The sequence below is a fragment of the Malania oleifera genome, chromosome 2 (assembly GCF_029873635.1).
Source record: "Malania oleifera isolate guangnan ecotype guangnan chromosome 2, ASM2987363v1, whole genome shotgun sequence".
Taxonomy (NCBI): Eukaryota; Viridiplantae; Streptophyta; class Magnoliopsida; order Santalales; family Ximeniaceae; genus Malania; species Malania oleifera.
In genome coordinates, this window is record NC_080418.1 from 133,877,129 (window position 1) to 133,897,594 (window position 20,466).

Below are 20,466 nucleotides of genomic sequence, written 5' to 3' on the forward strand. Positions count from 1 at the left end.
TCTGCCTGAAAATATGGCACCAACTATGTAAACTTCTTCTATATATAGCAAACCATATGGGAGGGTAAGACATTAAGACCAAAAGATGTAGTCCCTAAAATCTGACATGGTATCAGAGCCTACTGCTATTTTTTTCCTAGCTACCTCTATTACTGCCTGTCTCTCTCCCTATCCTCTGTTCATCCTCTGCTCTGCTCTGGGGAGAAGCAGAGCAGGACGTCTTTTGGAGTTTTGATCTTTCTCTTCCTGGGTTCTGTGGAGAGCTTTAGCACAAGGAGCCAAAACTGACAGTCCTCAAATCTGATTTGGTTGTTTTGAGAGTCATTTAGGGACACACTTCCTCTTTGTTAGGTTGTGCAGCATCCTTGGTAGGAAGCTGCGTGTTTTCGTGGTGATTTGCTGATGTAAAGTCAATTATACTCTGTTTCTAGTATGCTGCTGTTGGCCTGTTGCTGTTCCTCTGTTCCACGGGTTGCTATCAGCTGTACTCTATTTGCGGTTAGCTGATGATCCTGTTTTAACGCTATGTATTCATGATTGATTGCTTACAATCTTGCACAGATTTCTGGTTGGTTTCGATTGGTGTTCAAATACTTATTGCCTGTGCTTGCCTGCATTCATTTCCAGTTGCTGCCAGCATAATGCCTGTAGCTGCTGCCAGGTTGTTTATTAAATGCCTGCAGTACTTTTCTGTGGTCTGCCCTGTTCTTTGTGGTTAAGTTATTCCTCCTACGATATTGTAAACTCAGTTCTGCAGTCATAGCTGCCTCTTGAAGTTTTGGATTTTGGAAGGTCTAAAGTGTTGTAAGTTCTGGATATTTGAAGTCCTGAGAACACTGTTTTGTGCTAGTGTCCCTTGCCACAGCTCTTTTCAGTACTCTGTCCTTCCTACTTGGTGCTGTCACTTAAGTACTTTCTGGTTTCCTTGGCATGAAAATTTCTACATACGCAAATGCAAGGACAACCTTAGAAGCAAGAAGGGTGTTGGAAAGGCTTTTATTGTTGCCTTTCAGTCTGGTGCAGCAATGGGTTTTCTCCTTGCTGCAAATGGTCTCTTGGTGCTTTACTTTGCTATACTATGGTGATGACTGGGAAGGCCTTTTTTTGAGGCTATTTCTGGTTATGGTCTTGGTGGTTCTTCCATGGCTCTCTTTGGGAGAGTTGCTGGTGGTATCTATACTAGGGCTGCTGATGTTGGAGCTGATCTTGTGGGAAAAGTAGAAAGAAACATTCCAGAAGATGACCCAAGAAATCCTGCTGTGATTGCTGACAATGTTGGTGACAAGGTTGGGGATATTGCTGGAATGGGGTCTGATTTTTTTGGCTCATATGCCGAATCATCTTGTGCAGCTCTTGTTGTTGCTTCCATATCATCCTTTGGAATTCATCATGATTTCACTGCAATGTGTTATCCTTTGCTTATTAGTTACATGGGTATTTTGTTTGGTCACCACCCTTTTCTCAACTGATTTCTTTGAAATCAATGCTGTCAAGGAAATGGAACCATCATTGAAGAAACAACTTATTATTTCCACCATTCTTATGACTGGGAATTGGAATTGTTAGCTGGATTCCCCTTCCACCATCATTCACAATCTTCAATTTTGGTGCTCAGAAGGTTGTTAAGAACTGGCAGCTGTTCCTGTGTGTGACTGTTGGTCTTTGGGCTGGACTTATTATTGGGTTTGTGACTTGAGTATTACACCAGCAATGCATACAGCCCCGTACAAGAGGTTGCAGATTCCTGCAGGACTGGAGCTGCCACCAATGTTATATTTAGACTTGCCTTGGGATACAAGTCTGTCATAAGTCCTATGTTTGCCATTGCAATCAGTATTTTTGTTAGTTTCAGCTTTGCAGCCATGTATGGTATTGCTGTGGCAGCTCTTGGAATGCTAAGCACCATTGCTACTGGATTGGCCATTGATGCTTATGGTCCCATCAGTGACAATGCTGGAGGCATTGCTGAGATGGCCGGCATGAGCCACCGTATCCGTGAGAGAACTGATGCCCTTGATGCTGCAGGAAACACCACTGCAGCTATAGGAAAGGGATTTGCCATTGGATCTGCTGCACTGGTGTCTTTGGCGCTGTTCTGTGCCTTTGTGAATCGTGCCAGGATTTCAACAGTTGATGTCTTGACCCCAAAGGTCTTCATTGGTTTGATTGTTGGTCATCCAGGTGAATTAGCTCTCTCTGGATCTTCAATGGCCACTTCTTTGGCAATTGTGACCGGTTTCAGCTTGTTGATGGGAATGGCAGTGTGATGGATACATTATGTGGCCAGTCCTATGGGGCAAATCAGTACCACATGCTTGGAGTTCACATGCAGAAATCCGTGTTTGTTCTTTTGCTTGTAAGCATACCCCTTGCTGTTATCTGGGCAAACACAGGATCCATTCTCATGACTTTCGGCCAAGATCCTGAAACTTCAAAGGTAGCCCTACATAATATTCTCCCTTTTCTTGGACTGGCTGTTCCTTCTGCCCTTATGGTCTGCTTGGAAATGTGGTAATTTGAAATGATGGTTCTTTTATCTGGTCTTCTTCCTAATCCAAAGTTAGAAACCTTGGTGCTTTCTATCAGCCTCAATAATGCTGCAATTGTTTGGATGATCCCATTTGGACTCAGTGGTGCTATGAGCACTCGAGTTTCAAATGAACTAGGAGCTGGGCATCCACGAACAGCTCAAATGGCAGTATGTGTTGTGTTAGTAATTGCCATTACTGAGGGTGTTTTGGTTGGGTCAGTGCTGATATTGATCCGCAACATTTGGGACTATGCTTATAGCAATGAAACAGAAGTTGCCAGATATGTAGCAATCAAGTTGCCTTTTGTTGCATCATCCAACTTCAGGGTGTTCTTTCAGGGGCTGCTAGAGGATGCGGTTGGCAGAAAATTGGTGCAGTTATCAATCTTGGATCTTATTATCTGGTTGTTTCTGTTATTTTTCAGTTCAGCCTTTATTGCTGAAATTTATTGGAGCAATTTCTGTTCTTATTTCTACCGTTGTCAGCCTTCATTGCTGGTGGTTTCCGTTACTTTTCAGTTCAGCCTTCATTGCTGAAATTTATTGGAGCAGTTTTTGTTCTTATTTCTACCGATGCCAGCCTTCATTGCTGGTGGTTTCCGTTACTTTCAGTCTAGTCTTCATTGCTGGTGGTTTCGAGTGATCGACCTTAATTGCCATGAGATCATTGTTCGTGATCAGCCTTCATTGCTGAATTTCTTAGAGCATTTCTTACCAGCCTTCATTGCTGGTGGTTTAAAGTCATCGGCCTTAATTGCCATTAGATCATTGTTCGTGATCAGCCTTCATTGCTGAAATTTCTTAGAGCATTTCTCACCAGCCTTCTTTGCTGGTTGTTTCGAGTGATCGGCCTTAATTGCCATGAGATCATTGTTTGTGATCAGCCGTCATTGCTGAATTTCTTAGAGCATTTCTTACCAACCTTCATTGCTGGTAGTTTCAAGTGATCGGCCTTAATCACCAAGAGATCATTGTTTGTGAAGAATGTAGGAGGTTGCAGAGACAACTGCTACAACACAATCGGAGGAGATTGTTCGATCCCAACAAATTGCAAAATATCCAGGCAGGGGTTAGGTAGTTCAGTGTTTCAGAGTATTGTATCCAAGCTGGGAATGGAAAATACCCATCCCCCAGCTTGAGGGGGAGTGTGGGAAAACATGGTTAATAATTTGTATTCTATGATGTTTATTTTATATTTATATTGTAGCTGTAAATAATGCTGCAAATCAGGCAACATGCTGGCACTGAACATGTCCCTGAAATTCTGGCAACATGTTCCAGAATTTCTGGCAGCATTTAGGTGCTGAAAATATGCCTGAAAATATGGCACCAACTATGTAAACTTCTTATATATAATGATAGCAAACCCTATGGAAGGGTAAGGCATTAAGACCAAAAGATGTAGACCCTAAAATCTGACAGATATGAATAAGACTATATACACTTTTGTGTTGCATTTTGTCCAATTCCCCAGAAATCCAAATCTAAAGTCTGAACTACAGACTCCCAAATATAGATAATGTTTTGACCACATACTCTTAGAATTCTATAATTCACTAGTAAACTCCTAGGATATGCAAATTCATTAGTTTAACTGTTCTATTTTAGAGAAGGTTCTAGGGCTTCTTTCTGTCCGCTGTGGAGTTTGTTCATGTTTCAATTTTGGGGGAAGTTAGAGTGCTGTCATATTTATGTTAGCCACAATACAAAACTGAAAGCTCATTTTTGTAATTTGGATCTTTCTTGTTTCAAGGATATTTTTTTAGGCACTTCCACCCATATGGGTGTTAAAGGTCAAGGTTGATCTGTCATTGTTTCATCATTTATTGACAAATGATCATAATTTATTGAGACAACTGAACAATACAAATTTTGTGAAATTTTATGATTAATTGATGCTATGGGTTTTTCTATTTCCCTTGATAAGGCAATATGAGTTGGACTGTTCTCAACTCTTACCACCACAACAACAATTGCTTCTTGCCTATGGAAATCTTTAATTTGTTTACATGCCCTTTCAAGCTTTTTGTTCTCTTTGTTTAATGAATCTAGATTCAACAATTTCTGCTATAGCATTCTTAGCATTTTCTTTTTGACAGAAAAGGAACATTAAGGAAGAAGAATAAATAGAATTACAACCTAGAAGAGTACAAGAAATCTTCAGAAAGGAGACAAAGTGCCAAAAAAAGGGGGGGAAAAAGAACAAAGAAAAAAGAAAAAGGATCTAATTAAGAGGACCGCTTTTTTAAACCTCTGTGATTCTGATCCTCCGAACATTGCAAGTTCGCTAATTCCTGCCAGCCTTTTTAATCTTCCTTGTCCCACCATCCAGGAAAATTATATTTTCTCCAGGACCAGACATTCATAATCCCAACTTATCCAATAGTTGTTGTACTAATATAGCATTCTTGACCATACAGTAGATTAGTAGTATACTACAGCAACAGAACTAACACCACTCTGAATCTCTTCAATGCTTCTTTAATATACACTAAATGAAATAAGTGGCATGCTGTATTTTAAGACATTTTTGCTAATAAAAATCGTATATTGAGAATTTATTTAGATAAAATCTTATTTAAATTTTTTAAGTCCAATGTTTATTGTGTATAGTTTTAGACGCCCAAATTGGGCTCCCGTCTCATAAATATATTGTTGTATATTGACAAATTGCTGTGTCTTTTCCATGTTAATCCTTCATTTCTGGAGTTTGTTGTGGCCCTATGCCTATATCTTGCTCGTGTCCCCATTTTGAGTTGACATCAAACATGATTAATGTTACACTTAGTTTTGATATTTAGTCATCTTTAACATGTTGAACTCCTTGCTTGCAGAATGTTGTTGGCTTTCAGTGAGCAGACAAAAGGTCAAAAATTTCCAGAGAATGCATCAGACCAGGAAATGCTTGAAATTGTTATGGCCAGGTGGGATCTTCTTGTATTTTGTAGGTAGTTGTCTTAAAATATATTTGAACAAGCAGAAGCATAGACATTCTTGTGTAACACCAATAGAGCAAGTGTTTATCATGAATTTTGGTTATAATGATTATTAAGGCTTAATATTTTTTTCTTTAAACAAATAAATTTATTAGAAGAGATAAAAGTTTACAACAAAAGAAAAAAAAAATTGGAAAAGAAAAGAGAAGAAAAACTGCGGGCATAAAAAATCCTCTCTTTACAACAATAACAAAAAATCACACCAGGTGATCATCAAAATCTGAAAACCAATTCAATGAACCAGAGCCAACCTCCCTGCAGCAGGTCTTCCTGAGAAACATGACAAAAACAGCCATTAGCTGACACCCTCAGTGAAGCAAGATAGACACTCAATTCCAAACCAAATTATTACCTTTGGCCACCCCTTTGAAAAATCGGTCATTTCTCTCCAACCACACACACCAAATAACAGCCATAATTGTGCATTGCCACGAGGCTTTCCTATCCTTCCCTCTTCCAAAACCTCTAAATGTGATAGTGCAAAAAGCCTTCAAAGTGGAAGGGCAAATCCAGTCTTCACTGCATATAATGAATAATTACAAGAGAAATCCCCAGAAGGATCTAAACTCCAAACCCTTTTATCATTCCCCATTGGACGTGAGAAGAATCAAGCAAACTGGTTAAAAGAGCCAACTCGACAATCTCTCTATCACTGAGATTATTGAAATTCAAGAGAGACTATCCCCTTGCAAAATAAAAAAAGAAATCAGAAATAGTGGTATCATGAAGACTAGAGACTCAATAAAGATGGGGACATGCAGTAGCCAATGGCATCTCCCCAATCCAAAGGTCCTCCAAGAAAGGAATTCGCTCCCCATTACCTACCATGTACTGGATTTTAGGAAAGAAATAATCATAAATCTGAAATACAAACTTCCAAGGACTTGCATGACTGATATTAATCCCAACCTTAGCATCCTCCCCCCCCCCCCCCAAAAAAATTCTGTTGTAGACCAAATTTACTACAAATTACCCTATGCCAAAAAGAATTAGATTTTGCATAAAGTGCCATTATCATTTCCTCAGTAAAGAAATGTTTTTGGACACCAATTTACCAAGACCCAGACCTTCCTCCCTTTTAGACTTGCACAGTCCCAAACTACGAGGTGTTCTCTTTGACTGTCTCCCTCACTCAACCACAAGAAATACCTCATTAATTTCTCAAGCACGCATGCTACTCTCACAGGAATTCTAAAAAAAGGGAGATAATACAATGAAATGGATGATAGACACGCACAGATAAGAGTAATTCGACCCCCTAAGGTGAAGAATGCTCCTTTCCACCTATCCAGTCTCCTAGCCACTCTCTCAAAAACAGGATCGCAGAAAGAATCAGCATTAGGATTACCACCTAAGGGAATACCTAAATAGATAATTGGCCAATTCAAATCCATACTGCCTCCAAACCTAACAAAAGGGTCAACATTAATGCCAAGGCCTACCAGACCACTCTCAAAAAAGTTAAATCTTCAAAACAGAAGATTTCTCAACAACCTGAAGGATAGCAAATTAGAAAAGGAACCCATGTTATCTGTGAGAAAGAGAATAGCATCATCTGCGAATTAGAGATGTGAAATGACACACTCCTCATTTCCTACCTGAATCCCCTCCACCAGCCCTCTATCAACTCCTCTCTCAAACATCCTGCTCAAACCATCAACTACAATATCAATCCCCCCTGTCTAAGACCCCTTGTACACATGAAACCAAGACCTAGCCTCACCATTGACTAAAACAGAGAAGACCACAGAAGATAAGCACCCTTTAATCCATTTCCTCCATCTCAGACCGAAGCCTTTTCTACCCATAACCTTGTCCAAGAAACTTCAGTTTACCCTATCATAGACTTTTTCAAAATCCAGTTTCAGCACTAGACCCCTTTTTTCCTACCAACATCTTCAACCACTTCTATCAAAGCAGCATCAAGGATCTATCACCCATAAAAGCACTCTGGCAAATACAGATAGTATCCTCCAGAACAGTAGCCAATGTCTTAGATAACACTTTAGTCAAAAGCTACACCCTTGTGAGTAAGCTAATTGGTCTAAAGTCTTTGACTTCAACCACACATCCTTTTAGGCACTAGGGTGATAAAAGTTTTATGCTCTTTCTTACTATCCCATTATCAAAAAAATCACGGAAAACTTTGAAAAGGTCTCCCTTCAAAATATCCCAACAATCCTGCAAGAAAGCCATGGTAAAACCATCCAGCCCAAGGGCCTTCTCTACAATCTCCATCCATTTCAAAGACCGAAATTTTAATCTCTTCTTCCTTAAAAGGTCTCTCTAGCCAGGTTGCTTTATCAGCTGGTATAGGACCCCATTCCAGCCTTCATTCATCACTCTCCCCTTATCCTCCTTTGAAAAGATATTCCCATAGAAATCAATAATCGGCCCTGCAAAACGATCCGAATTTCTAATAACCTCTCCTCTTATCATCCTCAGGCTCTTTAATAAAATTCATTCTTCTCTTTCCATTAGCCACTCTATGGAAGAGTCTAGAATTACAATCCCCACTACTGACCCAATTTATCCTAGATTTTTGCTTCCAACTCATCTCTTCCCTTAAAACAACTTGCTCAAACTCATTGGACAACTAGATACATCTTCCAACAATGTCCTCAGAAATGAGACCCTCCTCGGTTAGTGTATCAATTGCCCCCCTCAAGAATATTATTTTTTCTAAATCTAACATCACCGAAGTTCTCAATATTCCAAGTTTTTTCAATTTCTCTTTCAAATACTTCAATTTTTAATGCAAAAGCCTTCCCATCCTTCCATTGTGTACTTCCCCCCACCAACTCCTAATCAAACTCCGAAAATCAGTATGAGTAAGCCACATGTTTTCAAATCGAAATAGTGTTGGACCCCATTTAACAGTATTAGATTCAAGAATCAAGGGGCAATTGTCAGAAACAACTCTACGGAGTAACCATCCATCATCTCCAATTTAGATTCTCGGATCTTAACAATGTCAAGGGCAGCCTTGACTATAATATCACTAATCTGATGATGTTTATCAAGACCACCCAAACCTCTAACATTCTGACTCAGAATCTTCATTCTACCAACTTGCTGCACCTAACCCTCTTTCCCTTCCCCCTCCATAATTTATAAAAGGCTAATTTTTACAATTCTTTTTCCACACCTTTTTTTTTCCCTTTCTTTTCGAAGGTTCTAGGGGGACACAGCCACTTTGACAACCTGGCCTAATGGGTTAAGTACAGAGCACCCCAATTCATCCAAAAGGACCTATGGGTCCCGGCTATCCCTCTCTCCTCCCAGTGGGTCAAGTCTTAAAGTCCCTCCTACAGAATCTAAAACTCTTTGGCCAGAAAGATAATTTGTTCCAATTAGATCAACCCCAGGTGTAGGTAGGATGCCTTTTCCAGAATTAAATGACTTATTTTGAACATCAGAAGTTACTGTTAGCAAAATTGACAGCTACATGTGCTGTATGTTAGCAGAATTTGTTTAGGATGTAAATAATTTAGTTGAAATATTTTAGTTTACATTTATATTGTATATAGCAGAAGATTTGGCTGTAAATGAGGCTGAAAACCAGGCAGCATGTTCCTGAAATTCTGGCAGCAATTAGGTGCTGAAAATCTGCCTGAAAATATGGCAGCAACTATGTAAATTTCTTCTATATAATACAGTGTTTTAAAGGGTGAAGGCGAGGCGTTTTACCCTCCTTGAGGCGAGGTGTAAGCCTCAAGCCGTTGAGGCGTAAGCACTTTGGGACTATATTTTTTAAAATAACTAATCAATAAAATCAATTTATATATAGTAAAAAAATGAGAAAAATTTTAGAATAATAGAGAAAAAAATAAAAATATAATTTGTAAATATCATATAAGCCAATTTAGATTTAAAAAAAAAAAAACACACAAATAATACATGTTCAAAACATGAGCCACATTACCAAAAGAATAAGAAAAAAATCCAAATTAAAGCATCATCCAAAAGAATAGAAAAAGCCAAATTAAAGTCGTCCACTAATTTCTAAGAATATAAAACTAAATAATTAGAGGCAGATCAAATTGAAGGGTCCACGATAGGTTGGAGGAATCGTTAGAAAGGGAGAAGGTGTTGGAGGAAAGCTACAGAAGCTTCGTCGACTCGTCGGAGAAGATTGGAGGCTTCGTCTAGTGATCTAAAGCTTCATACGAAGGAATCGTCGAGGGAAGAGAAGGCTGGAGGCTTCGTCGAGAGGAATTGTTGAAAGAGGAGAAGAATGGAGGCTTTGAAGAGAGGGCAAAGGCTTCATCGAGGCTTCGAAGAGAGAGCAGAGGCTTCGTCGGAGAGAGCGGAGGCTTCGTTGGGGAGAGCAAAGGCTTCATCGAGCTTCGTCGAAGAGAGCAAAGACTTCGTTGAGGCTTCAAGAGAGAGCAGAGGCTTCGAGAGGGAGTAGAGGCTTCGTTGAGCTTCGTCGGAGATAGCAGAGGCTTCGAGAGGGGGCAGAGGCTGCATTTCGGGTTCTGGCCAAGGATACCGAAAGGCGTACGCCTGGATGCTAAGGCGTAAAAAGGCCAGGTTTTTTGTTTGATGCGTATGCCTTCTTGCCTGAGGCATACGCTTTTGTGGACTTGCGCCTTTTAACTTAAGCCTTGGTGCATTTTTGCCCTAAAACGCCTCAAGGCGCGCCTCATTTACGCCTTTAAAAACATAGATATAATGAAAGCAAACCCTATGGAAAGGGCATTCAGACCAAAATTGACATGGTATCAGAGCCCCAAATTATTTTCATAGTTATCTCTCAGCTTGGCTGAATTCTTGGTTTCTTGGTTTCTCGGTAATTTTTTTTTTTTTTGGTAGCAGCAGAGAGTTCTAGGTAGCAGTAGTTTCTTAAGGAGATCGGTAATTTCCAGTGGGTTCGAAACTACTGTTCGGTAGTTCTATTGAAGGTGTTGGGAATTTTTGTGAAGTCCTAGTACAGTGTTTTTCTGGTTTGGAGGTTTTGCTTCTAATTGTAGCGAATTCTTGGTGGCTGTCAACATATTCTGGAGGTGCAATCCCGGTGAATCTATTTATCCTTTCTGATTATATCTTTATTGCAAGCTTGGTTCCTATGACTATAATTTTGTAGCAATTCTGTTTAGGTGTGTGGCTATCAGCAAATATTTTTTTGGTGTTGTTAGGATGTTGAAATTCTTATTCCAGTAACTGTTGAGATTTCTTTGTTCTACCCAATTTTTTTTTGTGGTGAATTGGTAATTATGTTAGGAAAAAATTCTATTGTTCGCCTTAATGGCAAGAACTATGCTAGTTGGGAATTCTAGTTCCAAATGTTTGTGAAAGGGAAGGAGTTATGGGGTCATTTGGATGGGTCTTCTACGGCTTCAACTGACTCCAAGGAACTTAGTTCATGGGAAAGTAGGTATGCCAAAGTTGCTTCTTGGCTACTCAGCTCTGTTGAACCTCATATGGTCAACAATCTTCGTGGGTTCACTACTGCTAAGTTGATGTGGGATTACCTTCAGCAAATTTATTATCAAAATAATTCTACCCAAAAGTTTCAATTGGAGTTGGACATCAGAAACTATCGCCAAGGGAATCTCTCCATTGAGCAACTTTATTCTGATTTTATTAATTTATGGAATGATTATTCTAGGTTGGTGCATTCTCAGGTTCCCAAAGAAGCTTTAGCAGCACTACAAGCAATTCACTCCAAGAGCCACCGGGATCAATTCTCAATGAAGCTCCGACCCAAGTTTGAAAGTGCATGAGCTAGGTTAATCAATTGCACACATGTCCCATATTTAGAGGTTTTCTTGGGTGAACTCTTTTGTGAAGAACAACGTCTCGCCTCATAGCTTGGCCTTTCTCAAGATGTTGGTGGTAATGTGGCCTATGCCGCTCAAAGCAGAGGAAGATCCAGATCTCCGCCACAGTGTTATAATTGCAAGGAAATTGGGCACATTGCAAAACATTGCAGCAAGAAATTCTGCAATTATTGCGAGGAGGATCATATCATTAAGGATTGTCGTGTACGTCCTCAAAATCGATCCGCTCCTGCTTTTCATACTGTTGTACAGTCCAATTTTGTGCCTACATCTTCTGCACAACCTACGGTTCCGTGTCCTTCTTCCAACATACTCTCGAGCAAGTTCAACATATGATTATTTCAGCCCTCTCTACTCTTGGTCTCCAAGGTAAGAAAAATCTTATTACTTCTCCTTGGTTAATTGACTCTGCAGCTTCCAATCACATGACTGGCAGTCAAGCAGCTTTACATGATGTTCGTATGTATGATGGTAAGCTGCATATTCAGATCATTGATGGTAGTACTCTTCCTATTACAACTGTTGGAAATCTGGGTCTTCCTTTACTAATGTTTTTGTGTCTCCTGATTTATCTGCCAATCTCATTTTGGTTGGACAATTAGTAGAAGAAAATTGCTTTGTTCATTTTGATCGTTTTGGTTGTCGTGTGCAAGATGAAGCGTCAAGACAAGAGATAGCAAAGGGGCCTAAAGTGGGACGTCTTTTTCCTCTTCAGTCATTTACCATTCCTCGTTCAATTTCTCTTGGTTGCTCTGCTATTGCTAATAATAACAGCCAATTTTGGCATAAGAAATTGGGTCATCCAAACTCTATAATTTTGACACATCTTATGAAACATGGTTATTTGAATAATACAAGTGCGTCTTTTTCGATATCTTTTGATTGTGCTTCTTGTAAACTTGGAAAAAGCAAATCTTTACCTTTTCCTTTACAAGGTAGTCGTGCTTCTACGTGTTTCGAAATTATTCATTTTGATGTTTGGGGTATGAGTCTTGTTATTTCTCATGCTCAATACAAATATTTTGTGACATTTATTGACGATTACAATCGTTTCACATAGCTTCATTTTCTTCATTCTAAAGCTGATATGTTCTCAACCTTCCAAACTTATGCTGCCTATGTAGAAACCCAATTTTCTACCTGTATTAAGATCTTATGCTCAGATTCTGTGGGCGAATACATGTCTCATCCTTTTCGATCTTTTCTCCAATAGAAGGGTATTCTCTCTCAGCGTTCGTGTCCTTCCACCCCTCAACAAAATGGCGCTGCCGAGCGTAAGAATCATCACCTTTTAAATGTTCGTACATTGATGCTTGAATCTTCTGTTCCTTCTAGATTTTGGGTAGAAAACTTATCTACGGTTGTATATTTGATTAATCGTCTGCCTTCTCCTACCTTGGATCTTGATTCTCCATATTCTCGTTTGTTTGGTGTTTCTCCTGATTATAATTCTCTGCATGTTTTTGGTTGCATTTGTTTTGTTCACTTACCTCCCATTGAACGTCACAACTTGTTGCTCAATTTGTTCAATGTGCTTTTCTTGGCTATAGTAATTCTTATAAAGGGTTTGTGTGTTATGATGCAGATGCTAACAATCTTTGTATTTCTCACGATGTTATTTTTTTAAAAAAATAAATATTTCTTTCCGTCTCGTACTAATCATGTTTCTTCCTATATTTCGCTTCCTCTTTTTGATGACGTGTCTAGTTTTACTTCTCGTTTTAAGCTAGGTATTGTGTATCAACGACATCGCCCACTACCTCTTCCTTCTTCTGAACCGCCACCTGATCCTGTCTTGCATGTGCCCTGCCAGTCTACTAGGGTTTCCCGATCTCCAGATTGGTATGGTTTTCTCCTTCTGCTCTTCAGGCTACTCTTAATACTATCTCCGTGCCTAAGTCTTATTTTCAGGCTTCTGCTCATGAGTGTGGCGGCAAGCTATGCAGGACGAACTTCAGGCTCTTCAGGACAACCACACTTGGGACATTGTCCCTTGTCCTGCTGAAGTTAAGCCTATTGGGTGCAGATGGGTCTACACCATCAAGCTATGTGCTGATTGTTCTATCGAAAGACATAAAGCTTGTCTGGTGGCACTTGGGAAATGGTAGGATATGGGCTTGATTATGAGGAAACATTCGCTCCCGTGGCCAAATGATTACTGTCCGCACTATTATGGCCATTGTTGTTTCGAAAGGATGGTCACTTCGCCAGATGGATGGGAAGAATGCATTTTTACATGGTGATCTAAAGGAAGAAGTATTTATGTCTCCTCCTCCTGGCTTGTTTCCTTCCTCTTCTGTTGAGGTTTGTCGCTTGAAGAGGGCTTTGTATGGTTTGAAGCAGGCACCACGGGCATGGTTTGAGAAGTTACGTACTACTCTACTGGATTTCACTTTTACTCAGAGTCGGTATAACTCCTCTCTATTCTTTCTCAAGACTACCCTTGGGATCATTATACTTCTTGTGTATGTCGATGATATTGTGATTACAGTATATGATCCCCAACTAATTGAGCAGCTCCTACAGCACCTCAAATTTTCGTTTCACATGAAAGATCTTGGTCCACTGCAGTATTTTCTTGGACTTGAGGTTCAACATTGTCCGAATGGCACACTTTTACATCAGCATAAGTATACCCAAGAACTTCTTTCATTAGCCGGCCTTCAATACTGTAATTTGGCTCTTACACCTATGGAGGTCAATTTAAAGATGCATCAGGCGAATGGTGATCCCTTATCTGATCCTTCGATGTATCGGCAGCTGGTGGGTAGTTTAAATTATTTGACCATTACTTGACCCGATATCTCGTTTACTGTATAGCAGGTCAGTCAATTTATGCGGGCTCCGTGCCAATCATATGTGGCTGCTGTCCGTTGTCTTCTTCAATATCTCAAAGGGACATCTGGTCGCAGCTTGTTCTTCCCTTCAGGGAATTCTTTACAGTTTATGGGTTTCAGTGATGCCGACTGGGCTGAATGTGCGGATACTCGTCCTTCTGTTACGGGTTGGTGTATGTTCCTTGGCGATGCCCTCATTTCTTGGAAGAGTAATAAGCAGGCTCGTATCTTGAAGTCATCCACCAAGTCTAAATATCAGGCTATGTCATTTGCCTGTTCTGAAATCATATGGCTTCAAGGGTTGTTAGGAGAACTTTGTGTTCCACAGCTTACTCCTACTCTTTATGCTGATAATATCAGTGCTGTTCAGATTGATGCCAATCCTGTTTTTCATGAGCGCACCAAACATATTGAGGTGGATTGTCTTTCCATTCGTGAAGCCTTTGCTCATCAGGAGATTACTCTTCCACACATTTCCACTGAACACCAAACCGCTGATGTTTTCACCAAGGCTCTCTCTCGTCCTCGCCATCAGTTCCTGCTTGCCAAATTGATGCTTCTTGATCTCCCAGCATCAATTTGAGAGGGGATGTTAGCAGAATTGACAGCTACATGTGCTGTATGTTAGCAGAATTTTTTTAGGATGTAAATAATTTAGTTGAAATGTTTTAGTTTACCTTTATGCTGTATATAGCAGAAGATTTGGCTGTAAATAAGGCTGAAAACCAGGCTGTATGTTCCTGAAATTCTGGCAGCATTTAGGTGCTGAAAATCTGCCTGAAAATATGGCCTCAACTATGTAAATTTCTTCTATATAATGAAAGCAAACCCTATGGAAAGGGCATTCAGACCAAAATTGACAGTTACATACCCTGAATTAAGATTGAGAGGAGAAGAGCAGCACAAAGATTTCCCCAAAAGGTTATCAGCAACCAAAGCTTCCTCATCAAAAAGAATTTTTGAAACTATGGAAAAACTTGAAAGAAACTTACTAGATTGATCAAAATAAGAAGACTTGACAAGAGTCCCTTCCTCCCTCGAGAGTGCCTTTTGTGTTGAGTTGGAAGTTGGGTACTTCCTCAAGTAGTTCTTTGGATTTTCAGCATCTTCTAAATTAACTATATCTGTTAGGGGTTATTTTTCTCTTTTAGTATTATTATCATTGAGTGTGTTAGTATGTTAATTAGTGAGAGATCTATCTTCTAGTTAGTAAGGGTATTATTGTCATTAGAATGTATTTAATTTGTATTATAAATAGAGGGAGAGACCTATCTTCAAGTTAGGTCATTCATTTTAATCAAAATCTCAACATGGTATCAGAGCATGATCCAACCTAAACCCTATTAATACTCGGTTGTTTCCAGAAAAACAATTCCCATTGCTGTCCTTCTCAGATCCACCTCCACCCCTCATTATTTCACAAAACCAACCATATACCCAAACACAGAACCGTTCAAAGCCTAACCCCACAAAACCTCATCGCTAGAAAATGTCCCATGTGCTGCCACGCGCCTGCCAATTGCCGGAAGTGTCAACCCCATGTACCGGTGCGTGAGTGAGTTTCCAGCACCTTTTTTTTTTTCGTGTTTTGACAAGTTCTGATTCCTTCTCTAGACAATATTATCAAGCTGTTGGGCATGTTCTTTGCTAAAAATCCAACCTTTTTCGACCATGCACTCGTGGCACTCCGTTAATTTCTATTCAGGGTTTGTGGAGGCTTTTTTGCGAGTTTCTCGGAGCGGTGGCAGTGTTCGTATGTCCAATTGTGAGGCTGTGGCAGTGCTATATTAGTCCGTGAGTCATTCACCTCATCCATGGTTGTGTTGGTGCTTCACATAGTTTGTGATTGTCCTAATCAATGTTTTAAAAGGTGAAGGCGTAAGATAGGGCATAAGCCTTAAAGTGTTGGGGCATAAGCCTTTTTAGAATTTTTTTTAAGATAAAAATATGTTAAATAAATTATATATATTTAAAATAAAATAAAAATTAAGAAAATCACAAATATAATGTAAAAAAGAAAAAACTAGATGTACTTCGCAAAATACTGGTTGGCCATTCAAAAATTGCTAACTTGAATACATGACATAAATCATGACAAGAGATAGCCATACCCATGGTTCGAAATCGCGGTCGCGGGTAACGTCGCGTAACGGTCGCGAGTGTTGCGGAACGCGGGAGACGTGGGTGTTACGTAACAGGAAGCGGGTGTAACGGTCGTGAATTTTTTTCACGCATGCATAACCATGCCAAAATCGAAAAATAAGCATGAAATCCATTAATACATGATTTTTAATGAATTTTAAAGGTCTTCATTCAACCTACAAATGTTTTTTAATAGGCATTATGATTTTTAGATTAATTTTAGTGCGCTGTTTACAAAAAAAAAAATATTTTTTTTTATAATTTACATTACTTTAAAATTTACAATTTAACAAAATAAATATGGAATTGTAAATCTTACAATTTAATTATTTATATGGTAATAGACTTGAACTTGAGTCACTTAAGAGTTGAGACTTGACTAATTGTGTACAAATTAGAATTTATTATAAATTGTAGATCTAATATTAAATTATTAATTGTCAAGGACCTCAAGGTATTAAAAAAAATAAATATGTTGAATATTAGTTAATATTTTTTTTACTAAATCTGTACTCTAAGTTTCTAAGTTCTAAGTTCTAGGTTCTAACTCTCTAAGAGTCTAAGTAACTCTATAAATTTTATATTTTAAAAACTATATACTATTTTTTTTATTTTAATTAATAAATTCTACTTATACAATCATTATTAATTTACAATTGTTAATTTGTATTCTAATTAAATAATAAATGAACTAAATTTATATACTAATTATATTTATAAACTGAAATTATAAAACAAAATTTACAATTTATATACTAATTAGTAATTAAATAAACTGAAATTTATAATTTATATAAACTATAAATTGAAATTATAAAACAAACTAAATTTAAAACTAAAATTTACAATTTATATACTAATTAAATGAACTGAAACTTACAATTTAAATACTAATTAAATAAACTGAAATTTACAATTTATATAAAGCAATAAAGCATAAATTGAAATAATAAAACAGAATAAATTATTAAGCAATAAAGCATAAATTGAAATAATAAATTACATACCCGCTGACCACCACCCACTACTCAGTTACCACCAAGGTCTTAAATTTCGATTTCAACTCAAATTTCGAAGCTCCAATAATATGGAAATTTTGACGGAAATTTTGATTTCGATGTCAATTTTGATTTCAATTTGAAAAAATAACGGAAATCGGTAGTAAAGCATGGAATTCTTTGTGAAACTTTAGAAATGGTTAACAAACATAATCATGTAAGTTTTAGGACTAATATATTACAAGTTAAATACATCTATGTTGTGTATGAGGTGGAAAAGTTGGAATACAGTATGTGTATCAAGCATATTTGTAAGATAATATACAGTTAACATATTCAACTAATACAAATGAAATTCATAAATCATTTAAATATTATTTATTTTACAAATAATGATAATTTAGACATAAATGGCTAAATAAAATGCTGTTGTAAGTTTATTTTTTCATATAATTTCAAAAGCATTTGTAATGATATTTTGTAATAAATTAAGAGAGAAATTTCACTTCACTCCTAAATCTCTTATTTTAATTTCAAGGAAATTTCATTGTATGGTTAAAATTTCGACAAGTTCGCAGAAATTTCGAGATTTCGATAAGTTTTGGGAAGATTCATGGAGATTTCGATGGAAATTATGCAAGACGGAAATCGACTGCCATTTCGATTTCGAGGGTGACGGAAACCGGAAATTTCGACAATTTTGTGGTAATTTAAGACCATGGTTACCACTTACCCAGTACCCACTCCTGACTCCCACTCCCACGGAAGTTGTGAGCCTGCGCTGCGAGAGAACTGCTAGCTTGCTGTAGCTGCAACCCGCAAGCCTCCAAATTTTGGAGGAATCGAAGGCTTGCTGATTTTTGTGTTCTTGGACGAAGGAGATGAATGACGGACCGAGGAAGACGAAGTTGTACGAAGCAGATTTTGGGGATTTTAGGGATTTCGAAGCTTCAGATCAGTAGATCAAAGCTGTACGTACAAAGGAGACGAAGAATCGAAGTGTAATTCAAGTGAAGAGGGAACTAAACTCAGCTTGCAGACGACAGATGTAAGGGTTCGAAGGCTCGAAGCTGCTTTTCGGTTCTTTGGACTTTGGAGGATTCAAATGACGATATCAGACGAAGGAGAGACGCACAAAGTAGAGCAGATTCGAGGAGACAAGGTACGCTGTGAGGGGCTTTTGGCCGTGACGTGGAGTAACGGACATTACGTTTCGTAATGTTAGTGTAACGGCCGTTACAAGCCGTTACGTCTCCGTAACGGCCATTACTCATGTGAATTTTTGGCTCGCCGCTAATGCAACCTATAACAGAATCGGTGACCTGTTTTTCCGTTACGTAACGACCGTTACATTTAATACCATGGCCATACCATTACAAAGTTCAAACTATTTTCATGATATAAGATACAACTCTCAGTTATTTTGGAAACGTTGAGATTCAAGAGTCTTAGAAATAAACCCATATTATGACATTCCTTTTATACAAACATGTAGTTAAAATTTTCTAACCAATTCTAACTTGAGAATCACACACCCAAAATGTTTAAGCCTCAACTAAAAAGGTGCAAAAGTCTTGCTTTTTGTAAAAATGCATAAGCCTTGGCATGTAATGCGTTAGCCTTTTTGGAATTTGGTGTTTTAGATTGAGCCTCAAGGCGTTTTAGACATGCCTTGCCTTGAAGCAAATCTCAAGATGAGCCTCGATTGAGCCTTTTAAAACACTGGTCCCGATTAGTTTTGATTGTTCTTCTTGTTTGACATTGGTGTGGCTGCAAGTTTGTGAGTGTTGGGGTGGAGTTTATGAATCCCAAAAATCAGTTTCCTACATTGCTGCCACAGATAGCGACTCAAAAGTTGGATGGAAAGAGCTATGTTCAATGGTCTAAAGTTGTTCGAGTTTATTTAGCAAGATTAGTAAAATCTAACCACTTGCTCCAATCTGATCCTTCTGATGAGAAGAGAAAAGAAGTGTGGGTTCAAGAAGATGCCTTGATTGTTTCCCTCTTATGGAATTTGATGGATCCACAGATGGCACAGATGTGTAAGCATATAGATACGTGCAAGGAGATTTGGGAATATGTCAAGCATCTATACTTTTGTAACAATACACGTATGTATGATTTATCCCAGGAGTACTTTCAGTTACAACAAGGAGATAGGAGTATTGCAGATTATTTTGGAAAGATGAAGCATATTGATGAGGAGCTTAACGTCATGCAACCTATAACTACAGACGTTCGTGAGATGCAGAAGCAGAGAAAGCAGATGAAAATCCTTCGGGTTCTAACGGGCTTGAGACCCAAGTTTGAGGCAGTCCGGTCCCAAATACTTAGTAGTTCCGAGCTGCCATCATTTTCCAATGTTTATTCTCGTGCCCTTCATTCTTCCTTCAGCACGCATTCTCCTACTCTTGCATCTAGCTTTGAGAGGATAGCCTTTGCTACACAAAGTGATTCTAGTTCTCTACCAAACAACTGCAAAAGTTATTTAGGTGGTTCGAATGGTTGTGGCGGTAGAGACAGACGAGGTAGAGTTACTCCTCGCAAATGCACTCATTGTGGATGGAGTAATCATACTATTGAGCAGTGTTGGGATCTCCATGATAGACCTTCATGTGTTGCCAATGCAGCCACCACTGACTCCTCACCTTTGGGGCTGAGTGGGGGGAATGTATTGTATCCATGCCAGAGGAAGAGGATTCCAAGTTCCAGCAAATATCAAGCGTCGCAACAAACTTCTCTTCCCATTGCATCTCTTGCCTAAATAGGTAATCCCATGGTATGCCTATCATCCAGTACTTATTATCCTAGTCCTTGGGCCATGGAATCCACTGCCACTAATGATATCACAAGTGTACCGAGCTTCTTCTCCACTCTTCAATATCCTGCAAATTTACCTTGTGTTACTCTTGCTGATGGATCCACCACTGCAATCAAGTGAATTGGGACTATAAATCCCACTTCTTCTATTTCTCTTCCTTCAATGTTGTATATTCCCAAATTTCCTTTCAATCTTATGTCCGTTAGCAAGATTACTAAATCCATAAATTGTTCTGTGACATTCTTCCCTGATTCTGTGGCTATTCAAGATTTGAAGACAAGGAAGACGATTGGCAGAGGGTGTGAAGCTGGTGGACTCTATCACTTTGAGTTGCTATCTCCTTCTACTGCTTGCAT

At 38.7% G+C, this 20,466-nt stretch overlaps 1 protein-coding gene across 1 annotated transcript in view; it reads left to right on the plus strand.

The window, feature by feature from the left end:
* LOC131149407 (protein DGS1, mitochondrial) overlaps nucleotides 1-20,466 on the plus strand; it is a 93,982-nt gene that overhangs the window by 50,793 nt on the left and 22,723 nt on the right. Inside the window, exon 8 of the mRNA XM_058099831.1 lies at nucleotides 5,365-5,454. Within this exon, the coding sequence (XP_057955814.1) occupies nucleotides 5,365-5,454 (90 nt within the window). The remainder of the gene's footprint in view (nucleotides 1-5,364; nucleotides 5,455-20,466) is intronic.